Source organism: Monocercomonoides exilis (genome assembly GCF_001643675.1).
Source record: "Monocercomonoides exilis strain PA203 chromosome Unknown scaffold17-1647472, whole genome shotgun sequence".
Taxonomy (NCBI): domain Eukaryota; phylum Preaxostyla; order Oxymonadida; family Polymastigidae; genus Monocercomonoides; species Monocercomonoides exilis.
In genome coordinates this window covers 844443-870619 of record NW_027150562.1, presented here as the reverse complement: position 1 = coordinate 870619, position 26177 = coordinate 844443, and the positions used below count along the sequence as shown (strand labels likewise).

The 26177-nt window shown below is 36.6% G+C and overlaps 5 protein-coding genes across 5 annotated transcripts; 1 reads left to right on the top strand and 4 right to left on the bottom strand.

Moving 5' to 3' along the window:
- Positions 1 to 1518: 1518 nt before the first annotated feature.
- On the bottom strand, positions 1519 to 2369 carry MONOS_2524 (SKP1-like protein 1A). Its single transcript, XM_067872449.1, has 3 exons — positions 2246 to 2369; positions 1925 to 2184; positions 1519 to 1843 (listed from the first exon to the last, which is right to left on the bottom strand). Exons 1-3 carry the CDS (start codon positions 2312 to 2314, stop codon positions 1714 to 1716), a joined length of 459 nt encoding a protein of 152 aa, XP_067729256.1. The 5' UTR covers positions 2315 to 2369; the 3' UTR covers positions 1519 to 1713.
- Positions 2370 to 2476: 107 nt separating this feature from the next.
- Positions 2477 to 8592, top strand: MONOS_2525 (putative signal recognition particle-docking protein). Its single transcript, XM_067872450.1, has 5 exons — positions 2477 to 2900; positions 2953 to 3322; positions 3488 to 3586; positions 3777 to 5875; positions 6070 to 8592. Exons 1-5 carry the CDS (start codon positions 2514 to 2516, stop codon positions 8314 to 8316), a joined length of 5202 nt encoding a protein of 1733 aa, XP_067729255.1. The 5' UTR covers positions 2477 to 2513; the 3' UTR covers positions 8317 to 8592.
- Positions 8593 to 9397: 805 nt separating this feature from the next.
- Positions 9398 to 16996, bottom strand: MONOS_2526fu2527 (uncharacterized protein; the record flags this gene model as incomplete). The annotated part of the gene is made up of 1 exon (XM_067872451.1): positions 9398 to 16996. The coding sequence occupies one exon, from the start codon at positions 16994 to 16996 to the stop codon at positions 9398 to 9400; it is 7599 nt and encodes a 2532-aa protein (XP_067729254.1).
- A 1915-nt stretch (positions 16997 to 18911) lies between these two features.
- On the bottom strand, positions 18912 to 19500 carry MONOS_2528 (uncharacterized protein; the record flags this gene model as incomplete). The annotated part of the gene is made up of 2 exons (XM_067872452.1): positions 18912 to 19071; positions 19361 to 19500. The coding sequence occupies 2 exons, from the start codon at positions 19498 to 19500 to the stop codon at positions 18912 to 18914; spliced, it is 300 nt and encodes a 99-aa protein (XP_067729253.1).
- A 65-nt stretch (positions 19501 to 19565) lies between these two features.
- MONOS_2529 (uncharacterized protein) lies at positions 19566 to 20024 on the bottom strand (the record flags this gene model as incomplete). Its single annotated transcript, XM_067872453.1, has 1 exon — positions 19566 to 20024. One exon carries the CDS (start codon positions 20022 to 20024, stop codon positions 19566 to 19568), a length of 459 nt encoding a protein of 152 aa, XP_067729252.1.
- Positions 20025 to 26177: the final 6153 nt, after the last annotated feature.

Genomic DNA, 26177 nt, shown 5'->3' with positions numbered 1-26177 from the left:
AACAGAAAAAGAGAGACACTCATTCCATTGATACAGAAGTTCATTAAGGAAGGGACAACAATAATGTCTGATGAATGGAGAACGTACGACATTATGGAGACTCTGGGATACAAGCATTTTAAAGTTTGCCGCAAATGGCAATTTTTCAATAAAAACACAGGAGCATGCACATATTCAATAGAGGGGTTGTGTTTTCATTTACGTTGCACTTTTCCTTCTTTTGGATCTCGCATTCGATTGATGCATGCTTATCAAACTCTTTTTCTTGTCAAATCTTCATTTGACAACACCTTTTCTGAACTCGTTAAGCACCTTTGAATGGAAAATGATGATGACGATGATGAAAAAGAAATAGAGGGAAACGAAATTGAATAAGAAGAATCTGAAGAAATTGTTGATACGGGTGATTCTTTTTGATTTCATGTTTTTTCTGTTTTATTTTTCGATTTTTGTATTTGTCAGAATAACTTGGAAATCAATCAAATATTTTTGATAATGACATTTATGCACCTCGCTGTCTTTCTTTTGCAACGTATGTTTTTTCAGCAAACAATATCAAAGCATTGAACATATCGATAAATATTCTCTCGTCAATAACATCAGACCTCGAAAAAATAATCATTCCAAAGAAATATATTATTTCAAAAATAATCACTCATATGGGGTAAAATATGGACTTTCAAGCTTTTTATGCACAAAGCATGAAAAAATTGTTTCACTTATAACATTATTAAATTTTATCAGATTTCAAAATATATTTGATTTTCATTTCCTTCAACAGGCATCGTTGAAAAAAAAACACAAAAATTTCCAACATTTCACGAATGTCAAAAAATGAACCCATTTTCATTGTGTTTTTTTTCCTCAAAAAGTCTATGAAAAGTAAATATTTTTTCTATGAATATGCCTGAAGTCAAATATTTTGTCCCATATAGATAATAATTTTGGTGAAAAAGTTAAAGGAAAGAAAACAGAGTCAGAAAGTGACAATGGAGCAGGAAATGTTAAAAGTGCATCTGAATATGAACCCTAATAATAATTATTATTAATCATTTTTCACCATTTTTATCAAATACAACTTTTTTCATTAAAATTTGATGGAAATATATTGCAATAAATATTTTTATTCCTAATCATTTTTTTGATCACAAAAATTAGAAAACAATTTTTTTCCAAAACCATTAACTTCCGACATGCGACAATAGCATAATAATCAAGTACAGTGCATTGTTGAATTTCTGACAAAATTTCATTAAGATCTAAGGATGACGATACCTTCGGATTGTACCACGACATACTATTATTGCACTCTATTTTTCACGAAAAAAAAAAAAAAAGTTTGTTGTTACTAATTAAGTTGTGCATATCCATCATTGGCAAATCTTCATCGACTTTTATCTGCAATTGTGCATCCATTAAAGTGCAGATCGACAGAAAAGCGATCGGCTTTTATCTAATTCTGGAAACTAAACTTGAAATCCCATATTCATTTTTTGAATGCATAATAATACAGTTCACGAAAATGAAAATATAAAGTGATTCCTTATTTTAAAAATGCTCAAACATGTTAAAAAAGGCTAATGTGATTTGAAATTTTACTCTGACTGTCAAAATACTCTTTGAAAAAAAAAAATCAAATTATGATCGATAAAACGATTGTTAATGCAAGAAAAACTTTCCAAGATGATGCGTGCTATAAAATAACACAATTTATTATTGATATAGCCATGCTGATTCAGCCTTAATTTCTTCTTCATCTTCAGGTGTCAAATCATTTTCAATGTTATATTCTCTACGGATTTCTTCGGGAGTTTTTCCTTTTAATGAATTTGCTATCGCAGCACTGAAATATTCATTTTATCAAAGTTAAAACATTTTCAACAAATTTGAAAGTTTTTTTACAAAAATACAAAATATGTTATACCAGCAAAGATCGAGCAAAGGCTTGATATCCAAAAAATTAGCAGCGACAACAACAGCAAAAAGCAATCCTTTATCCATTTTTACAAAATTTGCATCAAAAGCCTTTACATCTGCTTCGTTTACCCCTTCGGAGTGATTTGCACGATTATGATATTCGCAATACTCAAAAATTCGAGAAAGTTCAGCTGACTTTATGTTTGGAAAATCAATTGTATCATCTGAACTTGCAAATTCAGCTGCACGTTGAATTGACCCGCACATCTTAAAATAATAAAGTATTGATAATTTTCTTTTACGAAGTAATACATTTGAGATAAAATACCATTGCAACTTCTCTCGCAACTTCAAGTGTTTTTCCATCTCCAGTCGTAATCTTTATAATTTCAGACATTGATCCAATAAATCTATTCAATAATACTTCAACAAAAACTATTGCTTCGTGGTATGGGCTTTGATCAATTGAGATAGCTAATGACATTTATTAGCAATTCAAAAAAATTAGAAATACAAAGAAGATAATACAATAACAATTGATGAAAAATATTCCTCTTCCATAATAAGCATATTTTTATTTCTTTTTTTGATTTTCCATGGCGACAAATGAACACGAACAATCTTCAACGTTAAATAATGAAAATCTAATTGAAAATCATCAAGTTGAACTGAAATCCCAATTGGATGAAGAATCTTTGAGAAAATTACACAATTCGAAAAAATGGAATTTTTCAACAGTATTACCTTTACGACCTGTATATCTAGCGGGACGTGATAAAATAGGTAATAAAGTTGTTGTTGTAACAGCGCATACTGTAGATATGCTTGTTGATAAGGATATCTTATTCGACTTTTTCTTTATGACAATCCATCAAGCAATTACAGAACCATATATCATTATTTTTACAACTTTTTACCAAACGAATGAATTTTATTTGTCATTAAATCAATTTTTTTCCATGTACAGACAACTTACACAACAGGTTTTCTTTGTTGCTTTTTTTTTCATTGTGTATTTTATGCTTTCAAACATAGGCAAAGAATAATCTCCAAAAAATTTACATTATTGGTCCAAATGGTATTCAGGGTTCGGCATTTGGATTTGTTCAATTATTTTTAGCCAATGACTTTAAAAAAAAGCTATGTTTTTTAAATACAGTTGCGGAATTGGATCAATTTATCAATCCCAACGAGGCAAAGCTTCCTGCATGCCTTTACAGAATCTCAAAGCCACTAAATCTTAAGAAAAATGATTCAGTCACAATGCCTTCATTTTTAAGTTTTGATTTTTGGCTTTCTCTTAGCAATCTTTCCCATGAAGAGGTCAATTTGCACACAATTGCTTCCTCGGAGTACATTCCATTTTTCCTGTTATCTATCATTTCTGCACTGATTCGAAGTAGTGGTGTGCTACCATTTCATAAAAAGCATTTTTTACTCCATTTTCATTTATGGAAAGTTATTTTTTAAAGAAAAAATTTTTTTATTTGTTTGTTTGTTTGAAATATTTTTTGAGATATTCATTTAAATAATTGAACCATATTTATTCTCTCTTTCTTCTTTTATTCAGTTATCCAACGGCCTGCCACCCTGTTGAGTGGTTCTTGCCATCCAACAACTCCTGCTTATCAATCACTTGTGTCTCATTCCATCGAACAACTGCTTTTTGGTTTGTAAACTTGTGAACATTCTTTTGTCCTTCAATTTCTAATCAAACATTTTTTCCTTTTCTTTATTATTCTCTTTATTCCTGAAAAAAAAACTATTTATTGGGCTTTCCCTGTCCATTCTATCAAAATGCACCTTTTTTTTTCCAAAAATTTTCACACAACGCACTTGAATTATCCATTTCCCAATAGATCCGCTGTTTCAGTTTCCTTCAGAGACGCAGCTTCCTCTTCTTGTGTGTATTCTCGGCTTGTTTGTGAAGTGCCTGGCTCCTCCGCTGATTCCACCCCATTCCATTGCTCAGCTGGTGGAGGCGATAGCAAAAGGAAGGCTGAGAGAAAAACAGAGAGAACGAAGAACAGAAGAATGGAAGCGAATAAACGAAGCTAAAAATGCAAAGGAAAAAGAAAAAGAAAAAGAAAAAGAAGCAGAGGAAGGGAAAGACGAAGCAAACACAGCAAGCAAAGAAGAGCAGCCTTCCACTGGATTTGAAGATCCGAGCTATGTGAGCGACAGAGAGGAAGACTGGCTGCTGGAGGTCTTCAGCATTGCGATGGAGCAGGAAGACCCCGACGAGAAGGACAACCAGCTGCCAAACAGGCGCGTGCTGCAGAAGCTGGAGAGGCATCTGAGCGAGATGCTGCCGATGCAGCAGATGGCCCTGATGAAGTCGCTCTATCTGCGCGCAGTCACACGCGCTGTGCTGTCGCTGCCGTGTCTGCACCTCGCGTCACTGCAGCTGATTGTGTCCTTGTTTGCTACGGCGTATGGATCAGAGGAGGCGTTTAAGAGGAAGCTGGGGGCGGAGAAAAAGGGGAAGGGGAAAGGGAAGGGGAAAACAGTGGAGAATGAGAAAGAAAAGGAGAATGTCAAAGAGGAAAAAGGAGAAAAGAATGAAAAGAAAGAAGGGCAAAAGGCCAAAGAAACAGAGGAGAACAAAGAACAAGAGAACAAAGTTGAAGAACCAATGAAAAGTGAAGCTGCCACAAACATGACTGTTTCTGTGGAGATGGACGAAGACAAACTGAAGGAAAATGCAACAGCACAAAAAGAAGCTGATGCTGATGAAGAAGGCAAAGAAGCACAATCAGCTGAGCAGCCTCAAAAAGAGGAGTTATCATCAACAGATGCAGCGAATGCTTCATTGCTTCCTTCATCGTTGTCTTCATCCTCATCATCAACAACATCTGCAACAGAAGTTGTTGCAGAATCAACATCAATCACATCAAATGAATCATCATCATCATCATCATCATCATCATCATCATCATCATCATCATCATCATCCTCTTCTTCTTCCACATCTGCTTCTTCTGCATCTCCATCATCTCCCTCACCTCCCTCATCCCCTTCACCATCCAATCCCATCCCTATTCCCTCCATCTCCTCTCGCTATCTCCTCTCCAGCAAGTCCACCCCGCCCATCACATTCATCCACTTCCACAGGCATTTCCCTCTTCTCACTTCTCTCTCTCGCTCTCTTGCTGACATTCTGCTGCCTTTCTCTTCAGAAATTGCAGACGTCGTTATTGAACGGCTGGACAACAAATTCTCGATGAATGTGAAGATGTCGCTGAAGGAGAAAGAGGAGAATGAGAGGGCAGGGAACAAAGAACAGAAGAAGATTGAGCTGATTGAGATGCTGCTGAAACAGAGGGAAGACGAAAGGGCAGCTCAGCAACAGAAGATGAAGGCCAAAGAAGATGAAGTGAAAGAAGCAGGAGGAGATGCTAAGCTGTTGGAGAAGCTGCGGAAGAAGATGGAGAAAGAGGAAGAGAAAGAGGCGAAGGAGAAAGAGAAAGCAGAGAAAGAGAAAGTGAAGGAGAGAGCGAGGAGAAGAAAAGCGATGAATGAGAGAGACAGGAGAGAAGACGAAGAGTTGGAAGAGCTGGAGCTGATTTGGACGACGAAAAAGGACGAGGAGCTGGGGAAGATAAAGACAGACATCCAATACAGAAAGGCTGCAGTGGACAATCAGATTAAGAAGATGGAGCAGCACCTGCAGAAAATAAGGATGGCTGTTCAGCATACTGATGACATCTTCTCTGAATCTACCACAAAACCACTTTTCGCTTCACAAACTTCTTCTTCTTCTTCTTCTTCTTCTGCTTCTGCTTCTGCTTCTGCCTCTTCGAATTCTTCCTCTTCCACCCCTTCTATCATCTTGAATTCTTCTCATGTTGCCAAATTCTGCGAAAAAGCAGTTATTTTTGGACTATCTCTGTTTGTTGACTGTTGGAGTGACATTCGAAAGGAAATAGAAGCAATCCAGTTGAAGGACACAAAATATGTATGAGAATTATTTTTTATAGACAGATCTTTTCTTCTTTATTGAAGAAGAGATGTTGTATTTTTATCTATTTTGTAAACTTTTTTCTTTTTAGATTAACAGTTTATTATATCTAACATTTTTCGATTTATATTTTCTTCCCATTCAACTTTCAAAAATTCATGTTATTCAAACAATAATCCTTCTCCTCGTAGTCTTTGCCATTCCCTTCTCCTCTTCCATGTGTCTGTACGCCAGCTGTTGTCTCTTCCATCTGCGACATCATTCGCAGCACTCGCCCACAGCCACACACCGTTCTCTCTTTCCCTCTTCCTCCTCTGCCTCCTCCTTTGTACTCAAGCACCCCTCAATCGCCAGCTTATTCTTCTGCATCTTCTCCTTTGTATTCGCCTTATTTGTCTCTTATTCCTGCCACTTCCACATTCTGGAGCGATTTCTCTGAAGTCCTTTCGTCTTCTCTATCTTCCTCTTCCTCTCCAGAAACACGCAGGCTTCCCTTTGAGGTGCTGCTGAGACAGAAAGCAGAGGAATTGGAGCAGCGTGTGCGGAACGGAGAAAACCCGCATCTTTTGTCGTCCTCTTCTTCAGTAGCGTCTTCGCCTGCGTCGGAAGACAAAGCGCGGAAGGGAGGCATTTTGGGGGTGCGGCAGCTGCTTGAGCGGGAAGAGAGGAGGAAGGCGCTGGAGCTTGTGGCGAAGCGGATTGAGGAAGAGAAGAAGGCAGAGGCGATTCGCGAGTATCGGGCGCAGAAGCTGCGGGAGGAGCTGGAGAGGATGGAGAAGCAGGAGAGGCAGCTGGCAGACCTGAAGGAAAGGAGGAAGAACGAGAAGGAGGAAGTGGAAAGGAACAAGAAGGAGTTTTTGGAGGAAATGAAGCGACTGAAGAAGCTGAGGAAGCAGAAGGAGAAAAGCGAGAAGAAGCTGAAAGAAGAAGAGGCGATTTTGGCGGAGATGAAAGCGAAAAGGAAAGCAGAGAATGACACAACGATGCACGATGATGATGAGTTCATTGGAGTTGGAGAAGAAGAGGAAGAGAAGAAAAGCAAGAAAGAGAATGAAAAAACGGAGAAGGAAGAAGAAAAGGGAGAGGCAAATGGCTTTGTTCAATCTAAAGATAAAGCTGATGAAAAAATGGAGAAGGCGAGTGATGAGAAGATTGATGCAAAAACAAATAAAAAAGAAGAAAATGGCAAAATTGAAGAAGAAGAGAAAGAAAAGAAGAGAAAGGAGGAGGAAGAAGAAGAAAGGCTAAGAAAAGAAGAAGAAGAGAAGAAGAAGAAAGAAGAAGAAGAAGAGAGAATTAGAAAGGAGGAGGAAAGAAAAAGGAAGGATGAAGAAGAGAGAATAAGGAAAGAAGAGGAAGAGAGGAAAAGAAAGGAAGAAGAAGAGAGGTTGAAACGAGAAGAGGAAGAAAGATTGAAGAAAGAAGAGGAAGAGAGAAAACGCAAAGAAGAAAAGGAAAGAAGGAGAAAGGAGGAAGAAAGAAAGAGAAAGGAAGAAGAAGAGAAAGAGAGAAAAAGGAAAGAAGAAGAGGAAAAGAAGAGAAAAGAGGAAGAAGGAAGAAGAACAAAGGCGGAAGAAGAGAGGAAGAAGAAAGAAAAAGAGAAAAAAGAAAGAATTAAAAAAGAAGAAGAGAATAGGAAGAAGAAGGAAGAAGAAGAACGTATTTTGAGAGAAGAAAAAGAGAGACTCAGAAAGGCAAAAGAAGAAGCTCTGAAGAAGAAAGCAGAAGAGGAGAAGAAGGAAATCGAAGAGAAGAAAAGGAAGGAGGAAGAATTGAAGAGGATTGAGGAAGAAAGAAAAGAGAAAGAAGCCGAAGAAAAAAAGAAAAAGGAGATCGAAGAGCGTTTGAAAAAAGAAGAGGAAGAGAGGAAGAAGGAAGAAGAAGAACGATTAAAGAGAGAAAAGGAAGAAAGATTAAAGCAAGAAGAAGATGAAAGAAGAAAGAAGGAAGAAGAAAGATTGAGAAAAGAAGAGACAGAGAGAAAGAAGAAAGAGGAAGAGGAAAGGAAGAGGAAAGAGGAAGAAGAAAGAAGAGCAAAGGTAGAAGAAGAGAGGAAGAAGAAAGAAAAAGAGAAAAAAGAAAGAATTAGAAGGGAAGAAGAAGAAAAAAGAAAGAAAGAGGAAGAAAAAGAAAAAGAACGAAGGAAAAAAGAAGATGAAGAAAGAAGACAAAAGGAAGAAGAGAGGAAGAGAAGAGAGGAAGAGGAAAGGAAAAGAGCGGAAGAGATAGTCAGAAAAGCCGAAGAAGCAAAGAGGAAACTGGAAGAAGAAAAGAAGAAGAAAAGAGAAGAAGAGGGAAAGGAAGAAAACGAAGAATCAGAAGAGGAAAAAGATGCAAATGATGAAGTAGACACAAAAGATGAAGAAAAAAGACGAAAAAAACGAGAAGCCCGAAAAAGGCAAAAAGAAAGGAAAAAATTACAAAATTTGAAGAAATAAAGAAGTGAACTTTTAAAGATATTTTGTGATCCGGTGAATAGAATTACAAAAACAATGAGTATGCTTGTTGTTATTTTTCTTATAATCAATGTTGGAAATTGTACTCTAGATATTTTGCTACATCCACATTTTGTAGTCTTACCACTCTCTTTTGAATTTCGCAATTTTTTATGTTTTTAATTTTGAAAAATAGATTTTTCAATAAAAAATTTTTTTTCATATCAAGATTTTATTCATAAACTTTTCACGCAAAAATAAAGTTTTTGGCTCAACAAACTCAAAGGACATTTTGTTTCAACGTTGGAATAATGGGATAATTGCTAAATTTTGGAAAGGAAAAATGATGAAAAAATGGTGCATTTTCTCATCTAACACTTATATCATCCAAAACTCTTTTTTGTATAAATATTCATAATTTCTATTTGTTCGATCAAAAAAAAAAAAAAAACTGCTTCAAATAAAACATGCAGACAAAACGCAAAAATTTTCTCCTCAACAAAAAAATCTCACAAAAGCATGGATATGCAAAATGAATTATCAAAAAATAAGAATATCTTCAAAACGTTGCTGGTATTAAAATAAGAACAAAACAAAAACAAACAAAACGAAAAAATGACATTTCATCCCCAACCAACAAAAACAGATTGCAACCATGAAAAAATAAAGGAATATGCAAAATATAAAAAGAAGAAAGTGAAAGAGAACTTCAGTGAAAGAACAGCATTCAATCATTGTTCCTCCCCAATTGTCACAATGATTGAAAATGGTGTTCAGCAAAAAAATCACAAAGTTAATACGAAACAAAATGCAATAATATAAATATTAGTATTACACAGCTTTAACAATTTGTTTGTCAATCCAATTTGCATTTTCTGCAATCTTTCAGAAGACCACAAGTCCTGAAAGATTCAATCCAAAATTCATGAACATACACATACAAAACATCATACACATTCAATTTGCTTTTCACTCCATTTCCAAAGTAAATCCTTCTGTTTTAACTTCCAACTGAACTCTTCAAAAGAAAAGTTATGCACAAATGACTTTATCAAATGCCTCGAAACATCCAGACCTTTTCCACTCATCGAATCAACGAATCTCCACTCTCAGCTTCACTTTCCCCACTTCCATCTCTATCCCCCGACCCAACCTCCAGCCCAATCGCATCAGTCACTGTGACCATCACACCCCCGGCCGGGAAGTGCCCAAACAGCTCCCGCTTCACATCCATCAGCCCTGGCCTCTCCTCTCCATTCTGCAACAAGCACGCTTTCACCCCCTTGCTCAGCTCGCATCCCTCAATCTCCTCTGCCCCAGGCCTCTCCCCATTCACAATCTTCTGCCCTGCCACCTCTGCCTCATACTCCCCAAACGGGATCTGAAGCGTCAGACACTCCCACGCCATCATCCCAATCGAAAACACCACCGACTTCTTTGTCGCTCCCATCTTCTTGTTCACCAGCAGCTCAGGTGCCTTCCACCTCAGACACTCTTTTTTGAAATCGTCCTCATCCTCAAAGGCAGATGAAGGAAGGGATTCATCATCGCTGGCAGATGTCGCAATAGTTGATGAAGAGATGGATGAGGAATCTGAACTATCATCAGAAGAAATGTCTGAATGCATCACGATGCAGATGACCATGTGCTCGGAGAACAACACAATGTGAGGACTCAGATTGGTCAGCGATTGAAGAGGGTTTTCTATTTCATCAAAGGAGTGAATGACTCCATTCGCCACCCAGAACAGGATTTGGGCAGCTGTCATCACCCTTTCCTCCAAAGAGCCAATCGGCATTTCCTTCTTCTCATTCCTTCCGTGCAACAGCATGAACAGCGAATCTCTCAGATCCACAATCAGCTTCTCATGTGGAGACGAACATGCCATGGCATCCACTAAGTTTGACATCGACGAGGTTGTTGGGCACAAATCCTCTCCACGAACAAATGTGGAATCTGTGTCTGAAGTGTCTGTGGTTGAAGTGGATGAAACAGAGGGAGATGGCGTTCTCTTTCTTGTCTCTTCTTCCTCAACCTTCTCCAATGCCCATTCAGGAATCTTGTCTGAGTCTCTTCCCAGAATGAATTCAGTTGATCCACTCTCGCTCAGCAAATGCTCTGATGACTCAGAGTGTCCCAAGCTTTTCGCATACACCCTCTTCTTGATCCTTTCATCGTTCTTCCTCTCTGCCTCTCTCTCCGCTCTTCTCCATTGCTCCTCGGGAGACATCTCCATTGTCACCATCTCAATCAGCTTCGGATCCTTTTTCACTGTGTCTTCCACAATGATTTCCAACTCCTCTGTTCTTCTCTTTTGCTTTCTCCATCGAACAGCCAGGATAATAGACACAACAAGAACTATCAAGAACAAAACAACAAATATGATTGAAATTATTAAAGCCCATGATTTTTGTTCTTTTCCTCCTTCAACAATCCTTTCATTTCCATTTCCCTTTGTTTCGCTTGCATTCTTCAGAACAAATGGCTGTGTTGAGGAAGGAGACTCTGCATTTCCAAAGAGGATGTGCACACTCACTTCAATTTCGTCTCCGCAATTGCTGATAAAATCTTTTGCCACACTTCCTTCTGCTTCTCTTTCTGACAAGAATCCATTTGAATCAAAATCATGTTTTTCAATCTCTTTCTCTTCTCCTTTTCTCTTCACAACAGAGAATGACAGATTGCATGGAACAAGAAGCAATCCTTTGAATGTCAGCTTCGTTCTATCTGTCTCTTCCTTTGCTTCCACACTCTCCAGAACAGGAATAAAAAACGATGAATCTCTTTCTGAAACAATCCCTTCAAAACTGCACCCATCATTCAACATCCAAAGTGAAGTATTATCCTTCAATCCATCTCCTCCTTTCAAACTCAACACATTCAATGTTCCTGAATCTGAACAAATGATGTTTCTTCTCAGTGATGGATATCCTTCAATGGATGGATTATTGTTCAAAAACTCTCCTTTTTCAATATTCACATTTCCTCCACTCATTGTAATTCCACCATCTGGTGAAGTCGATATTGTTGTGTCTTTCATCATCATAGAACTCTTCACAACATCCACAAGAGAACCTTCCCATCGGCACATCTCTTCTTCTGTATTTGAATTCTTTTCATTTATTTCCTTTGCACTCCCATCAAACACGCAACTGTCCATTTTCACATCTGTGCAATCTTCAACTTTCATCAATTTCCCTTTTATTGTCTTTGAACTCACTCCATCAATTGTGCAATTCGTTAACTGCATCGTCTTTTTCATTGACAAGCAAGATATCAAAGATTCTTCATTTCCTTCAACTGTGATATTTTCAACCTTCAATCTGTCCATATTCAACTGTCCACATTCATTAATATCTATCAAAGAAGTTTTAATTGTTGAATTGGAAATCGATAATGAATAAATTACTGATGGAGAAAACGATGAAAGATGCAATGCTGATTCATGAAAAATGATATTTGATATTGCACATCCATCAAGTTGTAATTCTCCTTTTTCCATTTTTATTATGTGAAATGGAATATTTGCAAAAGCTTCATTTCTTTCTCCATCCGCCGATTGTTTTGAGGTGAATGAACAATTCATTATTTCAAGAATCCCTCCTTCTGGTGATATCAATGATTCATGTGAAGAAATGAAATTCGAATCAAACACAAATCCTATTCTCAACATTGAAACTGATCCATCTGTTGCCACCAAAGTCTCTCTTGTCCTTTCAATCCCTGATTTCACTTCAACTTCACACATCTCTCTGTTCTTCGAACTCAGACTCATCTCCTTCAGATTCATCTCATCACCAATCACACTCTCCTCAACAACGAACATTTGGCTTATGAAATCTGAAGTCAGATGCACCAGCCCATGCTCAATCGAATCACATGGAAGTGTGTTTGTTCCACATTGTCTGTCGTCCGTTCCATTCAAGCTGCTCACAATGATTGTGTCACTCTGATGGATCGTAACAAACGCAATCAGATTCGTATCATTAGGATATTCACAAGAATCTCTCCCATATATCGCATTGAAACGAGTGTAACGGCCTTCTCGAAGATCAAACTGGAATTGACTTTCATTGATCTGTGATGTGATGTTGAAGCATTCAATGAAAATGTCATTCCCCACACTTGCTGTGTTTGCACTGAACTTCATCCCTACAAATGCGAAATTCAAATCTCCTCTTTCCTTTGTTGCCAGATACACCCCTCCTCCTCTTCCCGTGCTGTCGCTGCAGCTGCAATGGCTGATTGCTGAGTCAATCATATTCATCGATCCAGATGCACCCAATGTGAAGAATATCGCCCCTCCTTTTTCACTCAATTCTGCTTTGTCTTCTGCGATGTTGCTCTCATTCACAACCAAACAAATCCTTTTCTCACTTGCTGACTCCAAAATGCTCGCTCCATTGTCACTTCTCTTTACTCCTGAAAATGATGATTTCTCAATTTGAAGATTTATTTTCTCATTTTTGTTTTTCAATTTTGATCCTGGCTCAGATTTCTTGATTGACAAAATGCATCCTCCACTTTCATTCAACAATTCCACTCGAACATTCACCAAATGGCAAGAAACTCCAGAATCGTGAATGGTAAATAAACTGTTTCCAACATTGCACGATTCAATCGACAAAACATTCACTTCCACACTTCCTCCAATCACATCCACAAGCACACAATCATATCCATTGTTCACTTCTGCTTCTGAATGGAATGAACATTCAGTAATCACCAGATCTCCTCCTCTGTTTGAAATAACAGTTTTGGCCGAGTTGTCAAATCCCGACGTTAACTGGAGCTGGATATTTGCCAATTCAAGATGAATATCATTTTCCATGAAATATTCCAGTTGACTTCCAATCGCCTTTTCAAAATTCAAAGTTGTTTTTGTATCTTCTTCTCCCATCTTCACACTCTTTTTGATCTGATAATTGGATAGGTCAAATGAATCTCGAATAATTGTTGATCCTTCAATCTGAACTGTTTTTCTTCCAACTTCATTTTCAATGTTTTCTATCCCTTTCCACATTGTGAAGCATGGTTCTTCTTCACTTCCACAACGAGCAACATCAAATCCACTCGATGAGATAAATATCTCAAATGATTTGAATGGAACGAGGAACATGAACAAATCTTTGTTTGAATGAGTACCATCACTTCCAACAAACAGAGTTTCATCATCCTTCATTGAAGAATAATCAAACTTGAATGAGTCATTCGTCACAGAAATGTTGAAATCCTTTCCCAAAATGAACATATTCTTTCCAATATCTGCTTTGTTGCTATCAAACGTTACGCCTTCCAAAAGAAATGGTGTTTCATTCAAACAATTTTGACAATCAAGATACAAGAATCCTCCTTTTCCATTTGTTGTTAAAAGTGAACAAGAAGATGCATTTGTCGATTTGATCTCCAGTTTTTCATTCCCTTTCAATGTCACTTTTGCAACGCCTCCTTCTTTGCTGACTGTGTTGACAATATTTGAAAAATTGCTGTTTTCAATAAAAACAGAAGAATTCATCTCCAATGGGCATTCGACAAACGAACAATCTGTCAGACTGCATCCTTTCAATGCGCAACTTCCACTTGTTGTGGTTATCAACGAGTATTGAATGATATCTGATGATTGGATATCAAATAAACAGTATTTGAGTTGAAGAACCCCACTCGATGAGATCAACGAATTCATGTTTGACACAAATTGACTTGGAACCTGCAACTTCAAAGACAACAAAATGAGCGAGTTGCTTGATGAAATGACAGATGAAGACGATGCAGAATCCCCATTTATTGTCTCCTCAAAATGAACAAGTCTGTGCTTCACATCATCTCCCTCATTCACACACCCATCAATCACAACTGCTTTTGAAAACGAATAAGCATCTTCCATTGCCTCATCATCTCTCACATTCACTTTCCTTTCTCCTTCTGTCTCGCTTCTGTCAATGTGGTCAATTCCACTTTTCATCGATTGACATGGGAATATTTCATTTCCACATCCCAATGTGTCATGCCCATCCTTCGACACAGACACAACCATCCACTTCAAAGAAACAAGAAACATTCGGAGATCCATTTCTCCATATTTCCCATCTTCTCCAACAAATGCATTTCCATCCTCCACGTAATCTGTGTTAACAATTGCAAAACGCTCTATTTTCACGCTGTTCACCAGGCTGCTGCTCTTCACAAACATGTTTTTCCCAATTGCTGCCCTGCATCCAGAAAACGATATCGAAGAGAGCTGAAATCCTCCTTCATTCAAACTGCAATCCAGATATATCCCTCCACCTCTTCCTCCCTCACTCCCATTCTCACAAATACATCCATCAAATGAGCTCTCTTCAATTGTCACATATCCTCCTTCACCAAATACAATTTTTAATGCTCCTCCATTTTTGCTCTTCTCCGACACTGCCCCTTCAATTCTACTTCCATTTATCACCATTCCAACTCCCACATTCCCTCCAAGCACCGCTGCCTCTCCTTCTTCTGTTTCTTCATTATCAATCTCCAACTCTTTCAATGTGCAATTCAGTAATTTCACTTTGTATTCCTGTTCATTCATTCTTCCAGAAGAAGGAGAAAACGAAAACAATGAAACTGTTGATTTCACTTCTGAAATCGTGACAGAGTCCAATTCAACCATCTTTCCTGTCGATTTGATCAAAAAATATCCAACTGTGTTTTGCTTTCCTCCAACCACATTCATTGCGCAGTTCTTCATGTGCAACTCCCCATTTTGAGTGCTCGATTCGATCACTGCTGAGATTGTTCTGCTAAAACTCGATGGAACAACAATCCCAATGAACTTCATTTCTGTCGGTGATGTAGATTTCAGAACACATTCTTCAGATCCACTCACTTCCCTTTGGCATTCAACACAAACAACTGTCTCAGTTTTTGCTTTCACGCTCATCCATCCCACATCCACAGATCCCGTTAATGATGAATTTGAAATTACAATAACCTCCTGTTTAATATTCTGTGTTTTCTTCAGATGCCCCATTCCATAATTTACGCTCTTACATGGTGCCTTCTCCAGACCACAATACATCTCCTCTATCCCCTCTTTCCCATCCACAAACACCTTGTTAGCAAAGCATCCATCCAGAAATATGAACAAGTTCACATCCCAATCACAAAACATTTGCGTTCTATCATGTCCAACAACCGAGTTGTCTTTCTGAGTGATGCTTCCCATGAAGGCGAACAAGGGCTCTTTCACAGAAGCGACAAATGATTCGCACACAAAATACATATCTCTTCCGACACAGGCCTTGTTGGCTGAAAACGCGATATTGATGATGGAAAAGGAGGATTCTGACACTTGTGAGCCTTCATTGAACTCGATCATGAGAGCACCGCCTCTTCCTCCAGAACTCGCATCCTCACTCACAGAGCAGGTGGAGAAGATGGTGTTGCTCACAGAAAATGTGTTGGCAGAGGCAGATGAGGCGAATGAGATGCACCCGCCATCTGTTGCAGTTTGTTGGCTCAACTGTTCTGAGTTGATGTTTGTGATGGTGCAGTTGGCGAGGGAGATGGAGAGGGCAGGGGAGGTGGCAGAGGAGAGGACACAGCTGGCTGGAGTGGCTGTGGAGGTGATGTCGGTGATGTTGGAGGAGTTGAGGGTGAGGGGATTTGTGAGGGAGGTGAGGTGGAAGATGCTTTGGCTGTTGAGGGAGAGTTGGGTGATTGCTGTGTGGTTGAGGGCGATGGAGCCAGCAGTGAGGAAGAAGAGGGGGGTTGTGATTGATGATGAAGATGGGGTTGTACCGGTGATGGTGGTTGTGTTGAGGTTGAGGGAAGGGGAGTTATCGGAGAGGTGGAAGAGGATGGGAGTGATTTGGTTTGAGGAGTTGTGGGAGATGGCGAGGGCAGAGACTGTGAGGGAGCCCTGTGTTTGTTGGAAGAGGGCAGACGAGGCAGATGGATCTGGTGAAGAAGAAGTTGATAATGATGAGGATGAAAACGATGAAAACGATGATGCTGATTGTGAAGACTGTGAAGGTGAGTTTGGTGGTTGAGGAATGCCACTGGAGGCGATGGTGGTTGCATCTGTACCATTTCCAATGATTTTGGTGTGAGCTGCGAGGAAGGAAAGTGTCTGCGTAGGAGCGAAGGAGGAGCTGAGGAGAGTGAGGGAAGCTTCTTGGAATGGTATGAAGAAACTGAGTGCATACTCAATCGTGGCGCATGGGATCTGCATGGATTTGCCACATACGTAGATGTTTGATCCACCATTTGCAACAATTTTTTGTGATGCAATAAGAGTGAGCCAACCATTGTACTCGACGTTATCAGCTGTTTCTGCATTCCAGACTCTTTCAGTTGGTGTTGTTGACTCGCACTGCTCAAATGGGGATTGGGTAATATCGTTGCCATTGAAGAACACATCATTTCCTCTGCCATTTGCAGCTGTATTGATATCGAAGAAGCAGAATGAGATGAATTTTGTTCCACTCATCCAGGGGAAAGTTGAATATAAATAAATTGCTGCACCTCCGAAAGAGGAAGAAGCAGTTAACTTGTTATTGATGAATTGACACTCGTTAATTGAAAACTGATTTGGTTGATTATTTGGAGGATAATTAAATGCTAAAGAACCAGCAGAATCCACTCCAGTATTTGAGATGCACTTGCATTTGGAAAACAGGAATTGAGCACTTGTTGGTGTACTTCCCATGTTAAGATACCAACCAGTTCCACACCAATATGTTATTGAACAACTTTCCGCTTTGTTTTCCGAAATGTGATAGATGGAATAAGATTGTGGATGATAAGTGTGCACTGCTCCTCCATGAGCAGCCGAGCAACTTGTGAAATTGGATTTTGTGATGTCAATTTTCAACAAACTATTGCAATATAATGCTCCGGCATGATCACTTGCCGAACATTTGTTGAATGAACAAGAAGTGATTTCAAGATTTGCATTTTCGCAAACAACACAAAGTGCTCCTCCATCACTACTTCCACTGTTTGAATTATTCCATTCGCACCATTCAAATTTTTGGCTGTTCTCGTCAAAAGAATCCAATCTACCTGGTCTCTTTCTGTCAGTTTCAGTTCACACATACACCTTTGCAGCATTTGATGAAGAGCGTGTTTGGCTGAGGAAAGAGGCGTTGAAGGCAGAAAGAGAAGTGGATGGGCTGTTGAGAAAAGGGAAGAAAGAGAGATGAGTGAATGATAATAGAGATGTGAATAGAAAATGAATGTTAAAATCGAAAAATAACAATTATTTATTTAAAATTCATTAAATTATTCAAAATAAATAATTTTAACATTAATTTGTATTTAATGTTAAAGTTACAAATTATTTTTTCGCAAACAATTTTTAATAGATGAAATTTGAATAAACTTCTTCAATTCAAATAAATCCGTTTAATTCAAATAAACCCATTAAATTCAAATGAAGTTGGTTTATTTTAATTAAAGATTGCATATGCAAATTAACGCTGAAATCCATTATGAAAAAGCCATGGAAAAAAAAATTTTTTTTCCAAAATTACTAATCGGATCATTTTGTGTTGCTTTTTTAAGTGTTTATTATTCAATTTTTATAACAACTTTGATCAATTTGATTTTTATTGGAAATATGACTAAATTACAACAAAATGAGCTTGAAAGACATAATAATGAAGAATAAAATGAGTAAAAGGTTTGTTTCATTTATATTTTTATGTTTATTTAAAAAAAAAAAAACCCAGATCATACGATTTTTTTCTGGATAAAAATGTTAAGAGGAAAAGTGAAATGCTCTGAACAATTTCAATGTCTAATACACAAATAACTGCAAAAATGCACTTAATGCAACGTGGAAGTAGACAAACTTGATTTTCTTTTTTCTTCTTCTGTTTCCTCTAATTTCCATCCTTTTTGCAATATTTTCTCTCTCTTTTTCCAGATTCGTTCATTCCTTCCCACTCTAAACAGCCTCCACTTCTCTCTAACCTTCAACACTTCTTTCCTTCATCAAACACGCTCTTCCACAAATGCTCATGTTGAGTATATTGGAAATGAAACTGATAGAAATAAACCTGGAAGACTGACTTCATTCGATGTTAACAGCTACAGATTTGAGTTATGCGAATGGAATGATTCAAATAGCGGAAGTGCCTGGGGAGGTGCACTTTATGTCAATTGCACAAATGCAAATCTCACAATCGTTTCGTATTCATTCAATAAATGCTCATCCAATGATCATGCTGGAGCGTTATATATTGAGGAAATTTGCTGAAAATAAATGTCACAAAATCCAATTTCACAAGTTGTTCGGAATTACATGGAGGAGCAGTATCAATATGGAGCCCTCAACCAAATTCTTCTTGGACATTCTCAGAAAACAGAGCGGAAAGTTGTTCAATAACATATTGGTGTGGAACTGGCTGGTATTTCTGGCTCAATAATATGACCTCAACTTGCCAATTTTTGTTCGCCAAATGCAAGTGCATCTCAAATACCGGTGGCGATTCTGCAGATTCTTTAACATTCAAGAATCCTCCGAATAATCAACTAAGTCAGTTTTCAATTAATGAATGCCAGTTCATCTATAACAAATTGACAAATTCGTCATCTTCATTAGGAGGTGCTGCAATGTTTTACAGAGACACATATTCATGGATGAATGGAGTAAAATTCATCACATTCTGTTTCTTCGATGGCAACACTGTAACTGATGGAAGAGTAAACGTTGTTTTCTTTAGAAGCAATGCCATAACCCAATCACCATTCCAGCAATGTGGTTCAACAACTCCAACACTAAGATTGTGGAACAGCAATACAGATGATAATGCTGAGTGCAACATTTGACTTCCAATCATCTTATCTCCTTTTTCTTTCAAATGAAAATTCATGAGAAATTTCATCTCTTCATTTTCTTCATTTTCTTCCTCACCCTCTCTTCCTATTCCTTCCACTTCGACTATGTTTGTGAAAATATACCTTTTTAATGTGAAGCTGAAGCTACTTCTTCTGTGTCCACTTCTCCAAAACCTCATGTATTATTTCCTCTTTCTGCTTTTGTCCTTTTCATTTCTTAAATATAAACTTCATGTATCCATCAACTTTTTCTTCTTCCTCCTCCTCTTTTTCCTTCTCCAAATCAATCGAACCGCCCTCTATCCCCGACTCCTCAAACATTGCCAAATCATTCTTCGACATTTCCACTTGTTCCACATCTTTTCCCATTCCATCCGAAGTTATACCTAAAGACCTATTCCCTGCTGCTTCTTCCGCTCTCTTAATATCTCCTGTTAGATGCCATTGGCTGACAAAGAACTGCACACTTCAGGTTCAACTGAATGCTGCTTGTCTGCGCCCACCTCAGCATCAGCCTTCACAAACCTCAGCCCACTCAACCCAAGCCCTTCCACAACCAGCGGTGCAATTGCTTCTTCCAGCTTCCCCTGGCTCTCTTTAATTCTTTCTACAAACTCTCTGTGCGCTGTCGGATATCCGCCTTTCTCCTCATTCCCCTCGCTTCCCTCTTTCCTTCCATCTTCTTCTCCATTTTCTTCTCCCTCTTTGCCTCCCCTTTCTCCTTCCTCTGCTTCTTCCCGCTCCTCCAGCATAGTTTGTTCAATATCTACTGGCAATAGAACCACATCGTCATCCGTCCTCATCCCCGCTGCCTCCAGCTCCTTCACCACAATCTCCCCCGCTTCACACACTGCAACCCCTCGCCCCATCACTTCCTCGTCCAGCTTCGCCATCACACGCCTCGACTGAGGCGACCCCCAAATCCCCGCAGCGTCTACAGCGCCCGCAGCAGCTGCAGCGACAGCGGCATGTGCCGCCCATGCACCCCAGCCACCTCTGGCACCACAATTCGCAGCCGTCTTTCGATGCAGTCCATCGCTGCTGCCGACGTGTGTGAAGCCGCCACCACAGACGCATCCGAAGGGTCAATCGCAGGAGCTGATGATGGCTTATCATTCTCTGAAGATTTCTTCTCTTCACTTCTCCGCCTCCGAAATGGCGAAGTTGATCGGCGTGCTGCTCCAGATTAGAATGATGAAATATATAAGGAAGATGGGATTTGATATGGAAGAAGAAAAAGAGGAGGAAGAAGAATGATGAGACGATGAAAATGAGCCATTGCTTTCTACGGCACATGAGCAGCAGTATTTCATTGAAGGGGAAAGAATGCGTTTTCGAGTGTTTCTGCGTTGAATCCTTTCAAGTTATAGTGAGGACGAAAAGGCAGGAAGAGATCATTGCAGTTCGAAAGACATGAAGAAGAAAAAGAAGAAAAGGAAGTTGTTGTTGATGAGGTTATTTTATATTTAGAATTTTGAAGGTTAACGATAACAAATACAAAGACTCTCGTTGAAACACGTGTGAATCTGAATTATTCTTCTTTGGTTGCACATTCTTCTGGCAAGCAGTTTTCATTGAATCCTACAAACATCCAACTTGCCCCTTCAGCTCTTGTCAACAAAAAATAGGTAACAATGGGCAATTCATTTCTATTTCTTCATTTCCTCATTTCCTCTTTAATTTCCTTTTCTTAGATAAAAAATATCTTTCGACTTAAGCATTCCCTCAACCAGAATAAATATTTGAAGTTTTGTGAATCATGAACGCTCTCAATTTTCGTATTTACACTTTTTCTCACCAGTCTTTCTTTCTTTTAAAAAAAACCCTTTCCTCACTATTCTTCATCTTGCTAAAAACTGATTTCTTCTTCTTCAAAACTATAAGGTATATCTCTGTTTGTTGCTCGATCATTTTGTTCTGCATTTTCATTTTGTCAGCCTTAATTAAAACATGAATATTCAAATGCGTATAACAACACATTCAATATTATTCAGAAAAATAAACATTCAACACAACTTGCAAACATTAATTATGATTCAAGCATGAACGTTTAATGGATAATTCTTCATTACTGCTCCATAAATATGCATTTGAACTATTTGTCTATATTTCTCCTTTTATGAACAATTTACGACACAAAAGTTATGATCCACCGCTTTCAAAGAACTTGATTGCTCCTGGGATTTCTCTTTCATAAAATCTATTGTCTTGTTATTCAAATATCGAATATCTGTATTTTCAACTTTCCATATTTTTATTATTTTTTGTTTTCAAAAATTTTACGTAAACAGAGAAACATTAAAAATTGTTATCGATTAATGTATTCGAACAGTTTTCATATTTTGAATTTCCTTGAAATGCATCAAAATCAATATGTTCATTTTATTGAATTTCAAAAAAAAAGTGATTATCTTTTCACATTTTCACAAAGGTGAATAACACATTAAAATAATTTTTTAAGAAAGTTATAATTATGATGTTCTTGATTCTATATTAAGTGTAATTATAACAAAACAGAAACTCAAATGAAGTTGAGAATTCTTAAATGAAGTGAGTTTATTTGAATAAAGTGTGTCTTATTCAAATAAAGTTATGCTTTATTCAAATAAAATAAAGTTATTTAAATTAAAATTTCTTATTTGAATTTCATCTAATAATCGGGTTTGTTGATATACACCATTTGTTATTCAAATTTGGTAAACTTATTATTCGAAATTAATAAAATTCAGTATTTTTTATAAAAAAATATTTGATATAATATGATCACTGGCCGTGTGTCGAAAAGTGGTTAAATTGTTTTGTTTTATCATTATTCTCAGAAAGGATGAGAAATTGAACCCCGACTATTTTTATTTGTGAATAAACATGAACTTTTTTTGATTTTTCAGAAAATAATCATCAACATGGAAATCGGATAATTTTCAAATGAATTAACCTCACATTGTTGGATCACACATTATTTAATCAAAGTATATTATTTTCATCAATACTACATACAGAAAAAAATAAAAATTTCACAATTGAGCAATCCCATTAAAGCATTTTCAGGATTCCTCATGAGTTTTTATTGATCTTCTGAATATACTTTTATATAAATAATATATTTTGATTAAGTAATGTGTGATCCAACAATGTGAGGTTAATTCATTTGAAAAATATCCAATTTCCATGTTGATGATTTTTTTCAGAAAAATCAAAAAATTTCATATTTATTCACAAATAATAAAAATCGGGGTTCAATTTCTCATCCTTTTATAAATAATTACTAAATATTATATTTTCAATATTTTCTGATATACAAATAAAAACAAATTTTTCACAAAAAATTTTAATAAAAAATACTGAATTTTATTAATTTTGAATAATAAATTTACCAAATTTGAATAATAATAATAATAATAATAATAATAATAATAATAATAATAATAATAATAATAATAATAATAATAATAATAATAATAATAATAATAATAATAATAATAATAATAATAATAATAATAATAATAATAATAATACTAACTTTCTTTTTCTGTCTCTGCCGCAAAAGGCATGATTCCGATAATGGCATCCTTTTTGATCGAACACTTTATAATATATGATGAAATTAAGGTTTTTTATATTTTCAATGAGCTTTGTAATAAAAAATTTCGAACAAACAAATTAAAGCTCAAAGAATTAAACTGTATCAAATTTTTCCCAACGATAAACTTTTTCTCCATCATCTTCCGTTTTTTTCTCAATCGAATAAACTGTTGCATCTGTGTCTTCTGTTCCAACGGATGAAATGCTGCTCGTTGCTGTTTCGGTTTCATCTTCACTTATTTCATAAACTTCATCGAATGTTTTCTCAGATCTCTCAGGAAAAAATTCAAAAACAATTTCTAATAACTTTTGGATTGAAATTTTCTTTTTTTTTTAACAATATTAATGCAGTAATGAAATCTTCAATGTGATGCAAGCTTGTTCCATTTGATGGCAAATACCTTCATGACCAACTCCAGACAGCTTCGATGTTATTTGTATGACAGTTTGTTATTATATTTTTAAATTCCTTGCAATGATCAAATGTTTCGTGCACAAATCCATGCTCTTGCAAATTTGTAAAGGTTTTCCAACAATCTGAATGAATCGTTGTTTTTTTCTCCATCGTTTTTGATATTTTTATCAAACAAAGTTTTGAGTCTCATTTTTTCACAGGAATAATTAATGCTTTGTTTCACAAAGGATTTTTTTCTTTTAGATTCCAAATATCCAAACCTGCTTTTTGGATCTGCAACTATGAAACTTCCTTTTCCGTAACTGACACTCATCCAATTCGACAACTTTTCCAAATCCTCCTAATTTATCTTTTTTCGAGTGGAATTCCGAATAACAAGCTTTCCGGCAAATTGCATAAATCTCCCCCCTGATTATTTCGCAAAGACCTGAAAGAGATCTGGCCTGAAGCTGCTGCATGCCTCAGTGAAATAACAAAATAGTAAGTTATATAAATTCAATTTTTGCTTTTGTATGAAAAGAAGGAGTGTTTATTTAATAGAATTATTGCATTTGCATTTTCTGCAATGATAGACAAATCTTCCTGTTGGATATGCGGAGAAATGCATATCTTAGTTGTATGGAGAGCATTTCTTTGAAATGAAAATTATTTTATTATCGAATAACCAGTGCAAACTGCTATCACCGTTGCTGAATGTTTTAAACAAGATATGAGGATAGTTTATTTCTGTGGAATTTTCCTCAATTTCCATTATTCCGAACTAATTAGTGAAACAAAAAATTCAGTTTGTATTTTTGAATAATGTTTTCGGGACAGATAAAAAAGGATGCCATGATCGAAGGACATCCCGCAAAGTGTTGTCACTGATACTCCTTGTTCCCGTTTTCCTCCACCTCTGCCTTTATCCCTTGCCTTGCAAATGTGAGGCACGACCAAACTGTTCACAAAATAGATTATACAGATATCGCATAAAATACCGGACATCGCACAAGATACTGGACAAGATCGATTTCACAACAACCGCAAGAGGAAAAATTCTGTAAATTTTCCTCAAAATATATCTCATTGATACAAACTCATTAGAAAAATAAAACTTTCAAAACTTCCTCGTTTATGCTCAGAAAAAATAATTTTTGAAATTTCGGAAAAACTCAAAATCCTATTTCTCTGAAAATTTCAATAAAAATTTTTTTACTGAGCACAAATGAGGCGATTTTAAAAGTCTGGTATGATATGTCAGTTTGTGCAGATGAGATATATTTTGAGGAAATTTGTCAGAATTTTTCTTCTTGCGGTAATTGAGATATCGATCTTGTCCGGTATTTTATGCGATATCTGTATTGAAATATGAAAAAATTTTTCTTTCACTTTTTTTTCTTCAACCCCACTTCCCTTTCTTATCAAACACTCACTCACAAATAATCTCCCTCTTGCTCCGCCTCATATGAACCCTCCTCTCTCTCCCTGCATTTGAAAAAAAATAACATCCCTTTTCCATATCTCTCCATTTCCTTTCCATCTCTAATCCTCTCCTCCAATAAATATATTCCATTCGCTCCGCCCATCTTCTGTCCTTCTTGTTTTCACCTCTTATCCCACCTCCTCCACATCAAAATCTTTTTCTCAAATTATAAACACAACCCCCGCTCCTTCTAACTCACAAAAATCGAAAAAACAACCCCACAAAAGTCCATCCCAATCCATTTCCCACGCATCCATTTTGCCTTTTGAATCTCACGAAAATACCTTTTTTCCACAAAAAATTTTTTTTATCGTTCCTTTCCCCTCCAAAACCCTATTTATTTTCAATGCACAAATCCATCACCCCACACCATAAATCCATCCTTTTGCTATCACATTGTCTTCATATGCCCATTTAGCCACGACACATCGAGTTGTGCCCTTTTTCTTTTGTGGCTCCAATTCGTTATGGAACATGATCAAGAAATGTCAAACGCTCAGAAACTGCCAACGGAGTGAGATTCCGAAGCTGAAACAAGGACAGGTTGACGAAATGAAATATTTCCAGTGAAAAGGTTGCGTATTACAAAAACGATATCTGTTTGATGGAAGATGAAATTGTTTATTTTGATTGTTGGAATGCTGTGGTGCAACAATATTTTCGATGGAAATGAGAAATTTTTAATGTATGCATTTTATATTGTGCTATATGTTGCAAAGATATTTCCATCCGTTTCATTTCCAAAGTTTTGATTCAGACGATTTTTATCAAAAGTCAATTTATTCGAAGTAGAGGAGAACAGCGAAAAAGAGAGCTAAATGTTATCTTACAAATATATTAGAGCTAGAATATATTTTATCATAAATGTTTATGCAACTTTTTTAGGATTCAACACGCGGCATTTCGCAATTCGATGAAAAATGAATTTTGAAGGAGCAGAACATCTGAGTAAACAGAAATTTGGAAGGACTAAGAAAATAAATTATTTTATTTCAATAATGATTATGATGCACAATCCGAAGAATTGTGTGGAATAAATATTTTGCAAGAAATAAATAGGAAGAGTAGAAAAAAGAAAAAGTGAGAGGAAATAATGCTGCACCTGAAACTTGAAGACAAATGAAGGGAAATAGCTGTTTTATTGTTGCAAAAACTTAGAGAAATTGTGGAAAAGATGATGTGCTGTTGAAATACATCACTGAAATTTTTTTTAAGAAATTTCATTTTCAAATTTCTTTTTTGGGATAAATCCTTCAAAAAAATATTTGAAATAGAAATGAGTATCGTTTATTGTGATTTTAACCCAACTGTTTATCAAAAAACTGCAGTGTTGAAAGGTTTTGTTTGAATAATCTTTATTAATCACCAAAAAAATAATTTAAAAGTTTTTTCAACTAATTTTAATAAAAAAAACGGCAGTGTATTTTTTGATAAAATGCTTCGAAAAACTTCATTAAAATGAATAATATATTTTTTCACAGAATAAATATGACTACCTGAGTAATTGCAAAATTCCCCAAAAATTTCGAAATTTCCATAGACAATTTCAAAATTATTGGGTATTTTTGTAATAACCCAATTATTTTG